Source organism: Antechinus flavipes, chromosome 2 (assembly GCF_016432865.1).
Source record: "Antechinus flavipes isolate AdamAnt ecotype Samford, QLD, Australia chromosome 2, AdamAnt_v2, whole genome shotgun sequence".
In the NCBI taxonomy this organism is placed as follows: domain Eukaryota; kingdom Metazoa; phylum Chordata; class Mammalia; order Dasyuromorphia; family Dasyuridae; genus Antechinus; species Antechinus flavipes.
The window spans coordinates 177,000,363-177,020,349 of record NC_067399.1 but is presented as its reverse complement, the minus strand read 5'-3'; the positions used below and the strand labels follow the sequence as shown (position 1 = coordinate 177,020,349).

Sequence of the window (19,987 nt, the reverse complement as noted above, 5' to 3'; positions counted from 1 at the left end):
AATCACTTGCAATTTGGATCCCTACTTTCACCATTAAAGTGAAAGTGTTCTCTTTACCCATTAATCATTTCTTAGTTCTAAATCTGATAGTTTTTTTCTCAGTCCTCAAACTTAACAATGAACAACTCCTTTGTTGTTCTAAATAATCTAAATTTAATCTAAATAATCTCTTTACCCTGGGTTGTTTCTTGACATTGCTCATTTTCTCCTTATCCTGGTCTGGCTGCTCTTTTTGAGTGTCTGCTGGATCCATATCCCATCCTCAACTGTGAATATCCCAAGGTTCTATCTATTTTAGCCCTTCTCTTCTTTCACATGTGATTCCAACAATTCTCTTAGGTTCAATCATCATTTCTGTTGTTTTCTCTCATTAGACTGTAAGCTCCTCTTGAGGAGCTGTGGCCTCTGTCTGCCACAGTTTCTTCAATTGAAAGATCTGCGTTCAAAAAACGCAGATAACAACAACAGACCTCTCAGGATTGTCATAAGGACCAAAACGAGATAATAAAATGTTTAATGAATACTGAATGAATACTTACTCTCCTTTCTCTCATAACCACTTCTCTAGACCCCAGCTTCTTAAACTATATGGGTGCCATATCTCCCAACATTTATGATTTATTATCAGTAAATATGATTTGTATACCTACTCTATATATCTATATACCTGAAGTCACAAAAAATTTTTTAACAAAAAAGTTTAAGAAGCCCTGTTCTAAACTATCTTCAGTCGCTCTCACATAACCAGTAAGATGCCCAATTTTATCACTTCTACCTCCACAAAATATATTCCTCTCAACTCACATCTATTCCATTTCAGATTCTCTTCACTCTTCAACAGAACTATTCCAACAGCCTTCTAATCATTTCCAGGCTTCCAGATTTCCCCTTCTCCAATCCCATCTCTAATACGGGTCCTAAAGCACACATCTGACCTTACCCCTGCCCATTCAATATGGCTCCATACTGCCTCTAAGAGAAAAACAAACTGCTAAGTGAAAGATCATCCATACTGACTACTGGCCCCACTTCTGGTATGGCCCTTGCTGCAGGTAATAGAGAAGAGAAAACCTTGAAGAAAGATCTACTCTACCATCCTTATCACCAATATCAATGAGAAATGAGAGAAGAGAAGGTGAAGACAAAGATAATCATCAAATTTTCCTGGGTAGATGGACAAGGGAGGAGGGAAAGAAAAGTAGAAAAAGCAATGGTAAAGTCAAGTGGAGAGCATAGCTTTCTTAAGAACAGGAGACACAGGCAGATCTGAAGGTAGCAGGGAAAAACTACTAAATGGGGAGGTGCCACAGATTAGAGATAGAAAAGGGTGACTGAGGAGAAACCTGCAGAAGAAAAAGGGAGAGGGGAACAATAACACATGGAGAGAAGCTAGCTTTCACAAGACTGGCCACCCTGTTATTGAAAGCTGGAGGAAAAGAGCAGGGAATGATTTTAAAGGTTCTGTGGTACAGAGAAGGGGAGAAGCAGCTCTTCATAGACAATGGTCTCAATGTTCTCAGGAAAACAGGAGGGGAGGATCCTCAACTTGCAGGGTGGGGGAAACAGGAGGTATGGGAAACTTGAGGCATTATATTAAGTACTTACTGTGTACCCAGAATTATGCTAAATGCTTTATAAATATTATTTCATTTAAATCCTCACTACAGGTAGTTGCGGTTATGATCCCCATTTTACATTTTATGAGTTAGACATAGGTTTAGTGACTCAGCCAGGATGATAGAGCCAGTATGTAGTCTGGGGTTAGATATGAACTTATATCTTACTAACCCCGATTCAGCACTCTACTCACTGCACCACCTCACTGCCTCTTAAGACAGAGAGTAACTTCTGAGGGATTATGATAGGCAACCAATTAGAAAGACCCAATTGAAGTTAGATGATAAACTTTTATTCTATATAGTTGACTCTGTTGTATAACTTCCTTAAGCTGAGTTCAAAAGCATGACAGCAGAGCCAAGAGGAACTCCAAGTGAAAGTAATTCTGGACTACAGTATGACAAGGGATGAGTGGCAACAGGACAAGGAGAGAAATTCAAAGTAGAAGGCTGAATTGATTGGCTACAATAGGAAAAGACAAAGCAGGAATCAAAGCTTGAGAAAATACTGAGAAATGGAGAGAACAGAGGTTCTGATGAGGAGGAAAAAACAGGTTTATAGAGAGGTTGAGACCGAAGGAAGGGATGGAATAAGAGCAGTTTTTAATCAAATATGAAGAGCACTCGTGGGTATTATTAAGTTTCAGGGTATGACCATCTCTACAGCAGAAGACTCATTGGATTTGAGAAAACTAAGAAACAGGAAGGTTGAAATTTGTTGAAGTCCCCTACTATAAAGAGCAGGAATTGGGAAGAAAAGGGAAGTGAATGATACAAAAGCTGAACTCCTTGAAGAGAATAGGAGAATGACCTGGGGACGAGGAAATAATAGTCAACATGATCTACAATGGGTTTAAAGTATAACAATGACTTTCAAATCCAGAACTCTTTCCCCTATATTATGTATCACAAAGGTTGCATTTCTGTAAATACATCATTCCCTTTCTAGATTACAAAATCTTTAAGGGTCAGGGATGCCATCTCACCACTGAAACCTATTTATTGAATTAAATAAGATTCAATTTTACAAAGAGCTGGGCTAGGGCGGGGAGGGGGGGGGGGGAATAGACAAGAGAATCACTGAACTTTACTTCAGATAAAATCCCAGTACATAATTCCTTATAAACTCCAGAATAAATAACTACCTAAAACATTTGCATTTTGTAGGATGAACAAGTCAAACTGCTTCTGAAGAAAGGGAATCACTTATTGCTGATCTCTTCAAAGCACTTATATGAATCCTAAATTTTGCACTTAATTAAATTCTTTCTTATGAGGTTTGTCTCCTTTGCACAGATAATATCTAAGAAATCTGAAAATATATTAAGGGCAGGAATTCTATTTTTTACTAATCTTCAATTACATGCAGTATTCAATAACGGCAATAAATATTTGAATTGAAGAAGGGTTTTTAATCCAGTAGATATTTATTTTTCCTCAAGTTTTTTCTTCCTGGTTTCCAGTTCTATTTTATTTTGACATATAGTTATTTCAGTGAGTAGTTTAAGGGTGCTAACATTATTTGAGAGAAACTGTGAGGTAACGAAAATTAATTGCTTCCAGAATACAAAGCAAAGCAATGTAAAGATCTCCACTATATAGCACTAGCACATCTTCCCTGTTGTTTTCCCTTCCTGCAGAACAAAAACAACCAAGATAAAAATTTATTTACACAAGGACCAATGAAAATACTAGTAAAAGGATAATCCTTTTTAAGGATCTTATAATTGATAAAAACAAAAAGTACTGTTCCTCTGGACCATAATCAGAGAGACAATTTTCTAACATTTTATTTATCTGCAAAACTACCTTAAAGAATCTTGTGTAATCAGGATGCTGCAAACTTCAAATATACTTTGTCCCACAACTGGAAAGGCTAGTAAATGTCATTTTAAGAAACTGATTCTAAGATGTTGCTATTATATTAATTTGCTTAAAAGGAAAAGTTCTGGGGCAGCTAGGTGGTACAGTAGATAGAGCACCACCCCTGAAGTCAGGAAGACCTGAGTTCAAATCTGACCTCAGACACTTAATACTTTCTAGCTGTGTGACTCTAGGCAAGTCACTTAACACCAATTATGTCTGGGGAAAAAAAAGGGAAAGTTCTCTTGACAGATGTGTGGAAAGATTGTCAGTGAGAAGTGTTAATATGAAAAAAGAAAAAACATTAATGAAACTTTCAGAAAAAAATTCATGTCAATAAAAATTAACATCAAATTGATTAGCCAATATCATAAGAAAACCAGTTTAAGAACAGGTTTGCAAATTTAGTGCTGTATATATTGTGAAATCAATAAAAGAAATTCTTTCAAAAGTCAGAGGAACCAGTTTATCTTCCATAATCTTTTCAAAAAGGATATGAATAAGTATATAACTAAGACAACATTTCTATAACTTAAATATTATTATAGCACAATCAAAGGAAAGGCTGTCATAATAAAGAATGGTGGCCTGCACAGAATCTAGAAAAAGTAAAGATCCTTAAGAAAGAACTTCAATGTTTCTCTATCACTGCCTGGGAGAGAGGATTCTGTTACCAGGCAACCAGTAAGGGTTCTATAAACAGAATTATCTCTAGAGAATAAAAATTCAAACTATCCTAAAGATGCAAACTACTCTTATGATTTGTCAACTTTTGCTTGGTTTGTTTTGTTTTTAATTTAGTTAATGGAATGATGAAAGTGGAAGCCAAATTGTAAGAGATAAAGTGAAGGTTTTTTAACAGGGTATTAGAAAAAGATTTACATAAAAGTGATTTTTTTAAAAGTTTCCTTCTGTAGGAAAGATGAGGAGACAGAAATACATTCTAGGAATGGGGATAGCTTCTAACAAGGTGAAAAGCACCTCTATGGAAGAAATCAGACAAGAGTCAAAGAGCATAAGAAATATCATCTGTACCACTAGAGGAAATGTCCATTATTGAAATACTTAAATAAAGGTTCAAAGTTTAATTAATTTAATGTTGGCTATAAATATAATGAACATAGTGGTGTGGTAGAATATCACTTTCTTCCTTGAATTTGAAAGAGATGGTCAAATCTTCTAGTTAACTCAAACTGAAGATATTATGGACACCTAAACAGATATATAGAGATAACAGAAGTAAATCTAGCGTTGCCCTAATAAAACAAAAACATAACGTCTTTATTATTTTATAATCATATCTATTTTCTTCAAAAATTTCTCCCCAAATTCTTTTTTCTGTTACCAGATGCCTTTGGCAATCCAGTGGAGTGATGGTTCATGCCTTTGGCAACTAGCTGGCAACAACGAATCATCTGTCAAAAAATGAAGAATATTATTTTTAGATCTAATACCGTTGAAAAATCCTCTAAGACTTGCCGATCCTTTTGATTGCTTTCCATATACCTCCAATCTGGCTGGTATAGGTAGGAGTGAAAATTTTGCAACAATGGGACCTTTTTTTCCATACTGATTGTCATGTCATCTTCCACAGTGTCCAGAGCTCGAAGGACCAGGTAAAATATGCACACAGCATTGCTGAAAAAAGGAGGAAGAAATATTTATGTCTTAAAGCATTGAGAATTAAATAAATAAATGCTAAGATATTTCACATATTACAAAATATTTCAATGACATGTCACATAATATTAACACTATCATTTAAAATAATTGATTCAAAATTCATCATTTTACTTTTGTAAGATAATTCTGATGTATACATGCAGTTTATTTAAAAATAATTTCAAAGACAAAAGCAGACTAAGAGAAATTGCTGAGTGGCCAAAAAAAAAAGAAAGAAAGAAAGAAAGAAAGAAAGAAAAATCCTTGTATCAAACATTTTTGAAGAAGCATAGAGAATTGATATAAATTCATTTAAGGATCATTCCCCAATAAATAATCAAAGTTATAAATAGTTTCCAACCAAAGAAATGTAAATCATTAATAAGAAAAATGCTATGATATAAAAAATGATGAGAACAACAAGCAAGATGAATAGAAGCACAGAAAAGCCTTAAATGAATTAATACAAATTGAAGTAAGCAGATCCAGGAAAACAATATACACATTGGTTACCAGAATGACAACCTTGCAAATGGGGAAAAAAACTATCACCAAAATTTTGAAAGATACATAATGTAAAATTATTAAAGAACAATATTGGACTCAAGACATGTGAGAAGATACTTCTGCCCACTCTTTTTGCACAAATGGGCTATCCACAGATAGGGCCTTTGAATGTGTCAGTTTTTTTTTTGACTGTACTGACTTTTTTCCCCTCTTTTAAAATAATTCTTTGTTTCAAGAGACGGCTCTTTGGAGGGAGAGAGGAAGAGATACACAATGGAGAAATATAAGCAATATAGAAAAACAAAAGATAACAATAAAAATCTGAAAGTGGGATAGGAGGGAAAGATAGCAAATGAAACAACTCGAGATTTCATCTTATGTCCAAATAGATAGAGATAATGAGAAACAAATTGTTAGTGTTGGAGAAGTAGAGAAAATATAGATATAGTCATATTTTTGTTGTTAAAACTGAAAACTGTTCCATTCCTGGAGTATTTTGTGAATTGCTAAGAAAGTGACTAACTTCATTTAATAATAGCTAATAGTTAACACATAGCACTTACTATGTACTTATTATGTGTAAGGTTCTGTGATATATGTATTTCATAAATATCATCTCATTTGACCCTCACCCACAATGCTGGGAAGTGCTATTATCACCCGCATTTGATAGTTGAGGAAACTGAGGTAAATAGAAGGGGTTCCATATCTAGTATGTGTCTAAGACTGGATTTGACAGCTATTTAACTCCAGGTCCAGCATTCTGTCCACTGTAACACCTAGCTGCTTTCACATATTATTTCTGACCTAGTAATTCTCTTCTTAAGGAGGGAAAGAAAGGTCTCATATACCTTTGAATTCCAAATATTCATTCAGCACTTTTTATGGCAGCAAAAAACTGGAAACAAAATGGATGCCAAAGATTGAGAAATGGCTGAATAGTGGTATATGAACGCAATGGAATTATAGTGTGCTGTCAAGAAAGGAAGACTAAAGAATACAGGTAAATAGATGACTTTTATAAACTGATTGAAGAGCAGAGAAAGCGAAATAAGAAAAAAAGATATATAAATAAAATGCAATCTAAACATAAGTAATCACAAAAGAAACTGATCTCAAATTAAACTCATGAACAATGCCGAACTTGAGAATTTATAATGAATTACATTTTTCTCTCCTCTTGATAGTAAGGTAGGGGCTGGGCTACAGACACTGAGCAATTCATATACTGTCACAGGTCATATCTGTGTTCTTTTCTGTTTTAGCTTAACTTTAATTATTTTCACTTTGCAAGTTAATAAGAGGGTGTTAAAACGACTTAGCCAGGGTTACATTGTTAGCACATGCCAAAGTTAAGATCTCTCCCAGGTCCCTCCCAATTCCAAACTTTTTTCTATCATACCATGCAATCCTCTATAATGTATGTCAGATCTTCAGTACAAATTCTATATATTATGTCCTATACTTATATATGGTGTAGCAAAAAGAATGGAGTGGGGTACCCAGAAGGCATAGGTTTGAGATTTGACACTACTATTTAGTTATAAAATCTTGAGCAAATTGTTTAACCTCTGCCTGAGCTTTAGTTTATAAAGTGGGGGGAAAAAATCTTACTCAACCTTCTTCCTATAATGGCTACATGAGACTGAAATGAAATAATGTATGTAAAGTATAAACACCATATAAATTCATCTCAAAAAACATTATTAAGGGCCTGGAGTAGAGACTGAACTTTGATAGACATAGTTTCCTGCCTTTGAAGACATTTACAGACTGGCAGGGGAAAATATATCTCACACACACACACACATACACACACACACACACACACACACACACACACACACACACACACACGATACCAGAAGTTTATAGAGGTGCTATGTGCTATATAAGGTCTGAGGGAAGTAGAGTTATTACCAATTGGGAAAATCTGGGAAAGGTTTATGCAAGAGGAAAGCATGTGAATTGGGCTTTCTTTCAATTTTTCTTTTTAACATATTAAAAACTTATAAGAACAGCTCAGAAGCCTGACATATTAACAACTCAGAAAAGTATAGTGAATGGATAAAATCTACTGTATGATAACAATGCTACAAATACCATTCAGTTACCACCAATAAGAAATTTACTTGTTTAAAAAAATGCAAATGCAGGCATCATCCAGAAAAAACAACAACACATTTATAATTGTTGTAAAGTTTAATTATATTCAAACTTTTAATGAAAATACTTTTGCCTGCGTTAGTGTTTTAATGTCTTTGTTTTTATATTCAGAATTTGCACATAAATGAAAATGGAAAAAACTTATCAATACTTGATTTCTAACTTCTACTTTTTCCATTCAGAATCACATGCTTAGGTATGTGACTACATGGAGAAAAAATATCTAATATTCAAAACTACCAAAAATATGAAGTGGGTTTTTTGTTTCATATTTTGAGAAGGAAATAAAGTTTCCACAAAGTGGGATTTAAATACATTTTCTACTTATAGGGCACTTCTACTTATAGCTGTCTTTTGGCACTATTACGACACCTTTGTTTGGGAAAACACAAAGGCAGGTATCCACAAATAGACCAACCAGAGAAACTTCACTTGCCTCCTGCAAAGCATCAATTGCTGCACTCTGAAAATGCAGATTTGTTTTGAAATCCTAAGCAATTTTCATGCTTTCAAACACGAATGAAAAAGTTTATTAAGCTTAAGGTAAGTGGGCTTTTAATAATGCTTGATTTCACAGAATGCTACAGTTATCCAGCATATAGTGTTAAAGGTTCTTTACTCCTCAAGTAAAGGGAACACTCTAGTGAACAGCTGCTTTATCATCAGGATTTACCAACAGTAATGAATCATGTTCTTGAAATTTCTTTTTCATCCCTCCCCCCTCAGATCTTTTGGATTTTCAGCAAACAGGAAGAATTCCCCAAGACAGTGGAAGATCATTTCAGAAATAATAAAAACTATGGCAAACAATTTATCAAGATGAAGAAGTACTGGACTTCTAGAAGAATGGTAGAATAATTTTACTGACGTATAGAGAAAATCAGAACTAAGTTTTATGTAATATAATGTTCTATAATGTACTATAAATAAGGCTAGCTATGAAGAATATAGAAAAGCATGATAGAACTTGTATTAACTAACACAAAGTGAAATAAACAGAACCAGTAAAACAATTTTTAAATGACTGAACAATGTAAATTGAAAGAACAGCAAAAAAATGTCAGTGGTTGAATTTTATAATCACCAAGCATGTTCAGAAAGAGAGACAGGAAAATAGGGCATGTGCCTTCTTTGCAGAGGTGGGCATCATTTTTTAAAAATTTAATTAAAATTAAAAAAACAAGAGAAAAGTATACACACACATATTTATATAAAATATTAAGAATATATATAATAAATATAAAAATAGGGGGAGGCCAGATTTGAAAGACTATGAATGTCTGATAAAGGAGTAAATGTTTGACTCAGTAGTTGAAGGCTTTGAGCAAAGGAGTAACAAAACTAAATTTATGCACAAAGAAAGAAAGTAGTCTGGGAGATGTGAAAAGGAATGGTTGGAAAGGGAAAAAGAAGCCAGAATACCTTTTAGATCACTGCATTATTCAAATGAATGAGGTGGTATTAAGAGGTTCTTAAAGCATTTTCTGAATCAAGGATTCACACTAGTGTTCAGGGTTGAAAAAAATAGTAATTAAGTATGATAGTTAAGAATAACTTTCAATTAAACAAACTATTAATTTAGACTGTAAACTCCTTTAAGACAAGGGCTATTTTCTTTTTTTTTTTGCAGCCTCAGTGTAGATAAGAGTGTTCTACACACTGTATTCCAATTGACAAATGTCTGCCAAATTCAATTAACTTCTTAAGGGAAGACATTTGGTAAAAATTTTCAAAACATATATATTAACTCAAATGAAGACCACCCTCCCTAAAAAAATAAAAAAAGCAGAGAAATCCTTCAACAGTGAATTTCCTTCTTCATGAGTTTTGTTAGATTTATCATTCCACACATTCTATATATTAAGAATCAGATTACAGAGAAAGATTTCAAATTGAACAAAAAGATAAATAAACTTTGGATACCACATAGTCAAGGTCATAAATGCTTCCTGGCTTAGTTCCCATCTTTTATATGCAACAAAGCCGTCTGATTGATCACCTTGTGAAAATTAAAAGCCCATCTTTACAATTAACTGCACCTGTATCACTATTTCTTACTGAAGTGTACTGTAACAGACTAACAGAATATTTAATTAAAAAGCAACACACACACACACACGGCTAACATGCAAAACATTACAAATATTTTGCAGTCAAAAAAAATAAGGACTCTTAATTTAAACATCCAGCACGTACATAGAGGCACTATCCCAAAAATTCAGGTACAAAACCTTCAGGAAAAAAAGTTGCCACTGTCCTTTCAAAGTGACATACTAGTCCCCTTTTCAAACTTTGTTAAACGTCAAAGGGCCTCAAAGGGCATTCCCATCAAAAACGTACAAATTTCAACACTGGAAAGTTTATATGGACTGGAAAACAATCTAGACAAGACACACTGTGGAGGAATATTAGGCTGCATTCAAGTCAACTCTTCACAACAACTTCAATTCCATTTTAAATAAATCAGATGAGTCAACTATCCACACAGGAGGTTCTCCTACCTAGAATGAGTGTGTAGCTGATAGTACTCACCGCAGCTCATTATCAAGTGCCTGGATCACTGCTGCAAAGCTGCGGCTGGTCTGGTTCAAATACTTGTAACAAGTTTTCAGGCCGTCGCTGAGAGTGTCCTGTGGACAGAGAAGACAGGTGGAAGTAGAAGTGGAGGTAGAAGTTGAGGAGGCACGGGGCTGTGAAAGTCGAGACACAGTAGGGGGCCAATAACATGTTCCTTCTCCTCTGTACCAATCTCTACTAGTCCAGGGGGAAAAGGCAGAGACACAGCAACGCTGAGAACTCCCGACGCCTATCCCAGAAGCCCTGGGAGCTGCTGTGGGAGTCAGCCCCAAAGTGAGCTTGAAAAAGGCCCCAGCCTTAGTGCAGCAGGCAGCAGCCATGGGAGGCGGGGTTCAGTACTGAAACAGCCAGAAGTTGCTTTCCATGGCCTGAGGGAGAAGATCTACAGACTAGGAGTAGGGAGGTATTGACCTCCCAGCCCCAAAACAAACATGCACTCCCCAGTTTCAGCTAGATAAACAGCCAAAAGGCCCAGGGACACCTCCTTCCACTACACGCTCCGCCCCCACACATGGAATAACAAGTACCCACTTCCTTAACCCCTTAAAATCCAAAGAAGGACCTTGCATTCCTAGTTCCTTTTAACTTTGAACTTCAGCACTATTACCTTCTAATTAGAGATTGACAGATTTAGAGACAAATGGAATAGGAATTCTATGGTACACCATATTCTCACCAAAAAACAAAACAAAAAAAACAACATTGTTATTCTCAAAAAGTTCTGTATTTACTGAATAATTAAATGTTTATACTTCCCCTTCTTTAAAGCCCAAGTACTACAGCTGCTTCCCCCCACAAAATAAGACCTGAATTTACTGGAAAGCTGGATATTCCTGTTATAGGACTTGGCTACTTTCTTTTTGACTATAATGTGGGCTGGTTTTTTAGTTGAATTGAAACTCACTAGATTATTTATTCTTCCTAAAGAAGAAATAAAGGGCAGCCAGGTGACACAGTGGACAGAATATCAAGCCCAAAGTCAAGAATATTCATCTTCCTGAGCTCAAATCTGGCCTCAGACACTTATTAGCTGTGTGAACTTGGGCAAGTCACTCAATCCAATTTTGCCTCAGTTTTCTGAGGGAAATGGCAAACCACTCCAGGATCTCTGCCAAGAAAACCCCAAATGAGGTCACTAGGAAATGACCACGATTAAATAAAAACAAAGAATAAGGACAAATTGTACAAAGGGGGGGAAATATTTTCTACCAATTTTTCTGATGTAAATACAATGTATACGAGAGGGGAATCTGCTGAAAATTTCATACCAACTCCCTTAAGTGCTCAAACAAAGGGCTTTTATATTTGATTCTGGTGGTGATAGGAAACCAACAAATTTACTGAGTAGGAGGGGAAGAAAAAGGATGACTTGGTCAGACTTGTCCTTAGGAAAATTACTTTGGCAGCTAAGTGAAAGATGGACTGGAGTAGAAAGAAAATAAATGCAGGGAGATCAATGAGAAAGCTATTTCAATAGTCTAGGTATAAGAAAAAGTGATGACAATGTCTGAAGGGGGATGAAAAGAAGGATAAAACTGACAGACGTTGCCAACACATGGATATGGAATGTAAAAGGTAGTGTGATAAGTCAAGAATAACAATAAGAATAACGTTTCCAGGCTGAGTGACTGAGAAGGTAATGGTGCCTTCTAATTACAAAGTTTCGAGAGAAAGATAATGAGTTCAATTTTGGACACGGTGAAGTTATCTATGGGACATCTAGTTCAAAATGTCTAACAAATAATTGAGAGATGCAAGAGCAGAAGTCAGAAGAGAAGTTAAGGTTGAATAAAAAAAAAAAAATCCAATGAAGCTAATGTTAGAAAAGAAAATCATTAATGGGGTAAAAACAAAAACTAGCAAATTCTGATAAAAGTCTTATTTCCAAATTATATAGGGAAATAATTCAAATGGATAGTAAGTGATACTCCTAACTGATAAAATGATCAAAGGATAGGAACAAGGAGTTTTCAAAGAAACCAAAATTAGTAAGAGACAAATAAAAATACTTCAAATCAAAATAATTAAAAATGCAAATTAAAGCAATTCTTAGATTTCAACTGATATAATAAGTCAGCAAAGATGATAAAAATGGAAAATGATAAATACTGGAGGAACTACAGCAAAACAGATACATTTATGCATTGTTGGCAGAACTGTGAAGTAGTATAACCTGTCTGGAAAAAAAATTGAAATTATGAGAGAAAAAAACCATTAAACTATCTCTATTCTTCGACCCAATGATCTCACTATTAAGTATACACTCCCAAGAAAAAACAATAATCAACCAATAGATAGAAGACTACAATAACATAACTACTACTAAAAGATACAGTAAAAAAAGTTAAGATTGAATAAATGCAAAACCACAGTAGGTCCTTAAGAAAAACCATGATGATTGCAGCTAGAATTTACACAGTGCTTTAATATTTATACAACACTTAATTTATTTAATAATCACATAGAGGTACTATTATTTATAGATGAAACAGATCTATACCTTCATTTTATAAAGATGGAGGATTTCTATGACCAAATATTGTATACATTGTCAGACAATATTTCTGTATCAGAAAATAAAAAGAGCAAAACACTCCTATATTAAACCTCTGATAGTTTTACTGCTTAAAAATGTATATAGTTCATTAAATAGTTCTAAAAATTCTGCAAGAAGAGAATATTTTAAATCCTCCCCTCCCCCCCAATTTTTTGGTAGACAATACTTTACCAACTGCCATCAAGAGTTCCAGAACAATATATCCACATAGAAAAAAAATGAAGTGGAAAAGTAATGGATATTGCCCAGATGAAATACCATTAGAAAGGAAACCAAAAAAGTATATTTATCTTTGGGCAGGCATCTTAGATGGACAATTAAGATTAAGTTCAGAACTGAACAAGAGGAGAGCAGGCTGGACTAAATTTGGAAATGCCATGTTCTCAAGGATATTCAATGTTCTCATGGTCACCAAAACTTTTCTAATTCTAATAATCCCCCCAATAATGAATCATTGATTGAAAATCAAGAAACACCAAGAATTCTAAAGAATCAAAATTATTGGTCATCCAGGCAATAGAGCGAATCCAAAAAGCAGACTAAAAACTTCATCATGAGTAGAAAAGAAGGTGGTGAGTCTGGCCATTTAATGACAAAGATGGAGAAACAATGTTGCATTTTCAGAATATTGTTCTTTATCCTTCAATTTGGAAAGGACCAATTACATCATGGAGTAATGTCTTGACTCATTCCAGAAATGGATTTAAATGAAGCAAAGTTGCAGTCTATCTCTTCCAAAGTCACTGAAGTTCAATGGCAAGACCAAAGTCAAGATGACTAGCAATGGCTGGAGGTATAGTGGATGTTCAGTGGTTCTCAAACTTTTTTTTTCAGTATCTTTATCCTATTAAAAATTATTGAGGATCTCTCCAAAGTGTTTGTGTTCATCTGGGGTTATATTTATAGACATTTACCATATTGGAAATAAAAATTATTTTTGAATTTGTAGACCCTCTAAAAGGGTTTCAGAGATCCCCAGGATTCTCTAGACCATACTTTGAGAACCACTGCTATTTTTCTGAAGCCTTCATGGCTGTTGGAACAAATTGTTTTCATCTGTCCATGCCACCACGAGAAGTCTTCATTATGATCGGGATAGACATCACTAACTCACTGACAAACATGAGGGTCCTTAGTTATCCATAACCTGGTTTAACCTGTCTGCCAATATAAAATGTAGCCCTGTATTACGGCTTCTTAGAGCTACGAGAGGTAAGTGAGGGGTAGGCAATAAAAGTGGATGAACAGCCAGCCTTGACACCAGAAGTGCTAGTCCTCCCTGAGGACTGTCAGAAAGCCTTGGTTGGCTAAAAGGAGGACACAGACAATAATCACCAATGACAAAAAAGAGCAGAAGCACAAATGAAGGATATTCCATGAGAAAGCAGTTTAAGGAACAGCCTAGCTGTGGTCACTATTTAACACAGCAAGTGAAACTTTTCTTTTGGAGAAAAGCCCCTTTTGTAATAAAAGACTATTTAAAAATCTGTTTTATTTTTTGTAATGAATTTAAATTTTAAATACAATATCAAAAAAAGAAAAAAAATTGTCACATGCCCATCCAAAGCAATACATTTTCATTTCAAGAAACTTGTATAACTACTACACATTGTATTCAGAGCTGTTCATATTTTCTTTTTTTTCTTGAAGGTTTTCTTTTGTTCTCTCCTGTGCATTTTTACTTTATTTTTCTTTACCCCATTCCCCAAGAATGCTACAATTAAATGTGGATGTGTTTCTGACATGTCATCTAATGGAAGCAATCTATTCATTTACAAAGCAATATGAATTTCTCCCCCAAAAGGCTCTATTCTGGGCCTTTTTTTCTCTCTCAGATTTACATATCTAACCCTAGGATATCTCCTGAGCTCCAGTCCCACATCAGTAACTGTCTACTGAACATTTCACACTGGAAATCTCACTGGCATCTCAAACTCAACATGTGAAAAACATAATTCATTATTCTCCCTATTTCTTCTAAGTTCTCAATTTCTGTTGAGGGTACCACCAACCTCCTTCTAGTCACTCAGGATTGCAACCTGAATCATTCTTGACTTTTTTTTTGTTCATCCTATATGAGGGAAAACCATTTTAAGGATCAGAAACAAAGCAGATAATATATATTTTGATAAACTTCCTTATTAATAACAAATTGCCTCAGTAATAGTGCTCATCCTAGAAGCTTCCTGACATATTCCTGTCTTGAGCACTGCTCTCCAGAAGTAAGCATTTCTCAAAGATTCCTTGACAACACCCATTTTATGGCTTTAAACCCTCAACATCATTACCCTCTAACTCCCACTTCATACCTCAACTTCAACACATCCAAAAGAAAACTCAGTATCTTTTTCCCAAGTCGTACCCAGCTCCTCAACTGTCTTGTTACCACCCTTCCACTCATACAGATTCACAATTTCTATGAAATCTCTATCCACTCTCTTACTCCACTTATAAAATCTGTTGTCAAATGTTTCGATTTCACTTTTTTTTCTGATATGTCCTCTTTTCTTTACACACAAAGTTAATACTATGGTTCAAGCCTCATAACCTTTTGTTAGACTATTGCAAAAAATTTCTAATTGATCTCTGCCTCAAGTCTTCCCTATTCCAAACAATTTTCCATTCAGCTGTCAAAGTAACTTTCCTTAAGTTTAGGTATGATCATGTCACACACTTCAGGAGCGCCCAATTAACTACACACCTCATTTGGTATTTAAAGCTCTTCACAATTGTGAACAGATCCAACCATTCTGGAGAACAATTTGGAACTATGCTCAAAAAGTTATCAAACTGTGCCTACCCTTTGATCCAGCAGTGTTACTACTGGGCTTATATCCCAAAGAGATCTTAAAGAAGGAAAAGGAACCTACATGTGCAAAAATGTTGTGGCAGCCCTTTTTGTAGTATCGAGAAACTAGAAACTGAATGGATGTTCATCAATTGGAGAATGGCTGAATAAGTATATATGTAAGTATACATATATGAATATAATATACATATATGAATATATAATATAGTATATGAATGGTATGGAATATTATTGTTTTGTAAGAAACGACCAGTAGGATGATTTCACAGAGCTCTGGAGACTTATATGAATTGATGCTAAGTGAAATGAGCAGAACCAGGAGATCATTAAACACGGCAACAATAAAATTCTATGATGATCAGTTCTGATGGATGTGGCTTTCTTCAATAATGAGATGATTCAAACCAGTTACAACTGTTCAGTAATGAAGAGAGTCAGCTACATCCAGAGAGAGAACTATGGGAAATGAGTGTGGACCACAACATAGCCTTTCTACTCTTTCTGTTATTGTTTGCTTGCATTTGTGTTTTACTTCTCAGGTTTTTTTCTTTCTTTCTAGATCCGATTTTTCTTGTGCAGCAAGATAATTGTATAAATATGTATATATATATATATATATATTGAATTTAACATACACAGTAATATATTTAACATGTATTGGATTACCTGCCATCTAGGGGAGGGGTTGGGGGGAAGGAGGTGGGGGGAAGGAGGGGAAAAGTTGAAACAAAGTTTTGCAAGGGTCAATGTTGAAAAATTACCCATGCATGTGTTTTGTAAATAAAAAACTGTTAATAATAATTTTTAAAAAAGCTCTTCACAACCTAGCCCCTCCCTTTTCTATCTTCTTATATTCTGCTCCCCTCACACTCTACAATCTTGTAATATTGGCCTACTTGCAGTTCCTTGAACATTTCATACCCTATCTATCTCAATGACTTTTCAGTTTGTTCTCTGTGCCTGCATGCACTCACTCTGTACTTAACACTTCCTCCTCTTAGATCAGTGACTTAAGATTCATCCCAAGCTCTGTTTATTCTATGAGGTGTCCAGTTGCCAGTGTCATAGATGCTCTCCAGGATTAATTACTACATACTCTCCGCAGTTATTCTATATATTGTTTTTTACATGTGGTCTTTCCAATTAGCATGAAAGAATCTCAAAAACAAGAGTTGTTTTTGTTTTTCCTTTTGTATTCCATTGCATAGCAGGTGCCTGGTACACAGTAAGTGCTTAACATTTGACCAACTGCTTTCATCACATTCTCTGATCGGCAACTTCTTATAGCTTTGTCTAACACTTCAAATGTGCAAATCTTTCACCTTCCATCCATGTTCTATTTACTTTCTTATGAGTCTTTTAAAGTCCTGGAGCAATTCCTCACAAATCCACAGCTTTTCACAAACAAGCCAGGATCAATCCCACCTCCAAGTCTTTTCTCATGATCGTAATGGAATGTCCTTTGCCCTCCTCTCTGACAATCCTAATTTTGCCCAACTTTCAAGGTTTAAATCAGCTGGGTAGTTCCTTCACTTATGATTTTCTTGTCTTTACCAGGTAATCTTACTATTTCTTATCTTGTAATTTAACAAATAGTAAAAAAAGCTGTTTCTGATGAGCAACTCTATCTTCCCTACTAGAAGATAATTCCTAAAGAACAAATGTCTCCTCCCCGCCCCATAATGCTAAACTTGTTCTAGACAATCTTCTGTTAAAGTTCATTTGATTATGATACACTTTTCAAAAAATTCTTGTAAAAACCTAAGCTAGTATCTCCTGTTTCCAAGAGCAACTCTCTTGCCTTTCAAAAGCAAATTCTCTCAAATGCCCAGTACTGGACATGCTCAAATCTAATCTTTTATTTTAGGGAAGATAGGGAAACAGAGAAAAAGAGATTTCCTAAAGCTGACAAAGCTCACACATCTGGTGACCAGTCCTCAATTCTTCTAATTCAGAGGAGATAAAATTCTGTTTCTATGTTCCAATACTAGGGCATGAGCCCTGAACTTGGTTGTTTAGAGGTGGAAGAGACTAAGAAATTAATTGGTTATATGCTGACAATTATCTTTACATGAAATTGGGGGGAAAATACTTTTTTTTTTTTTTAAAGAACATAAAATTCAAAGAGAAAAACTAACTGGCTAACATCATGTATTTTGCAGAGGAGAAAACCGTGACCCAGAGTTAATATTCAGGAGAGCTTGTATTGGGGGGGGGGGGGGGGGAGTCTTGACTTCAAATACAAGACTTTTTCCACCTTAAGTTTTTTCAATTTTATTTTCAGGATTTCATTTTTTTTCCATGAATATTGTAATCTTGTCTCTACTACTTTGACCCTGAGTCAGAGTATAGGGTACAGAGATCCTGAAGTCAGAACCTGGCTTCAAAACTGTATGACCTCACCTGTAAAAAGAGGGCGGTTGACCTTGACTCTGAGGGTCCCTTATTGATTAGTTGTATGAGTTGATTCTACTAAATGATTCCTGAAAACCTTCTATGCTCACTGGTTCCCCTTTTGGTAAAAATGGGGTGGAAAATGTAAAGGCTGGGGTTGGAGTAAAATAATTTCCAAGCCCCTTCCAATCACGAAAGCTAGGGACCTTTTACAATCAGAATGTGCCCCAGATATTCTACTAGGCTGTAAGGGGAGTGGGGGGGAGGAAGGGAGGGGCGGCACAGAACCAGTCCTTCCTCAGCGAAGCGAGGGTGCACAATAAGCATCTTGGGAGGAGATGCTATCAATCTATCACCTGTTCCAGGCTGGGGCGGGCCTGACAACCCCTCCGGAAGTGGGGGCTGCTCTGGGATGGGGAAGAGGGAAAAAAAGAGAAAGGGGAAGAGTAGGGAAGAAGGGGAGAGCGGGCATTGGACCCGGGCTGCGGCCAGCCGGGGGCCTTCGGGCGACGTCCCACTCACCTGGTCCAATTTAGGCATCATCTTCCTAGCTCCCCCCATCTTGAACCGTAGGAGATTGTAAAGCTCCTCCGGGTGCCCGAGCAGCTCCACGAACTCCATGTCGGGGCTGCAAACGGGCTCCTTTTCCAGCTAATCAGTCAGTCGACCTAGCAGCCGGTTTACCTTCCTTTCCTTGGTTACGGCCGGCGCCGTGACTGACAGACCACTAAAACATTGAAGTCAAAGGGGCGGAGCCCCGAGGAAAGAACCGCGGGCGGAGGAGGTTCGAAGCCGTTAGTCACGCCCCTTCTTATTCCGCGCCACCAACCGGTTCTTGATGCTCAATGTCCCGCCCCCTCCCGAGATCACCGGCTGGAATTATGCGTGCTCATTGGCCCCATACTACTCGCACCAGGAAGACGCTAGCCAATAAGCAAGCCGGGCGAGCCTGGTGTGACGGACCTTTCTCCGAAGCCCATTGGACCGCTGGCTTGGGCTTCCATATCCCGGACCACTGAGCTTCTACCTCTGAACTCGTTAGTCTAGGGGGAGGAGGATTTGAGCCCGAGGGTGGACTGTGGCTGGAATTGTACAATAGTCCTCAGTGTGATGGGGACGTACTTAAAGCTCCGCCCCGGGGCTCGAGCTAACCCCAAATTCGCTCTAATTCCCCTGCTACCCTCGCAGGTTTCGAGTTCTTCCTTCTCGGGGGTCTTGGCTCCACCCGCCCTGTTTACCGGCTCCTGTTGCCCGAGGAACTGGAGAAAGCTCCCATTTCCTAGCATAGAAGGGTTAACACCCGACACCCTCTTCTCTCCCCGGGGTAAAGGCGGCCGGAGGCTGGAGGGAGAGGAAGGGGAGAAAGAAGGGCAACCGAATTAAGACTGGCCTGAGCAGTTTCGGGGAATCTCTGAACCTCTGAAAGCTGAAGTGGTTTTCCCAGCCCGCCACCGAGTTATTACTCAGTGGTGATGCTTCCCCAGCAGCTCTGCCTGCCTTCCCCCAACCCCATTTCAGCTTTGCCCACTACGTGATAAATAGGATGAACAACCAGCATCACTTAGTTTGTGCTCAGTATGATTCGGCGTCATCCCCAAGCTGCTCTGAATCAAACAGCATTAATTAAGCTCCAGCTAGGAGTCAGAAACGGTGAGTTTTAGGAGTTGTGGAAAACAAGCTAAAAATGAAAACAGTCCCTACCCGCAAAAGCAATATTATAAAGGATGTTATAGGCAAAATAGGTGTAAAAAAAAACATTAAAAAAAAAACCTACCTTTTATTTCCATATATTCTAGATTAAGCCCTGTATTCCTTTTCTGGGATACAAATGCTTCT

General features: G+C 36.6%; 1 protein-coding gene across 2 annotated transcripts in view; it reads right to left on the bottom strand.

Moving 5' to 3' along the window:
- FDFT1 (farnesyl-diphosphate farnesyltransferase 1) overlaps positions 1–18,885 on the bottom strand; it is a 37,430-nt gene extending 18,545 nt beyond the window's left edge. The window contains exons 1-3 of one of the 2 annotated variants that reach the window (XM_051975974.1): positions 18,674–18,885; positions 10,347–10,444; positions 4,934–5,117 (exon numbers count right to left, since the gene is read on the bottom strand). In XM_051975974.1, the coding sequence (XP_051831934.1) occupies positions 4,934–5,117; positions 10,347–10,444; positions 18,674–18,772 (381 nt within the window). In that variant the 5' untranslated portion in view covers positions 18,773–18,885. Of the gene's footprint in view, positions 1–4,933; positions 5,118–10,346; positions 10,837–18,673 lie in introns of those variants that run through there. The other variant, XM_051975973.1, reaches the window with a different exon arrangement.
- Positions 18,886–19,987: the final 1,102 nt, after the last annotated feature.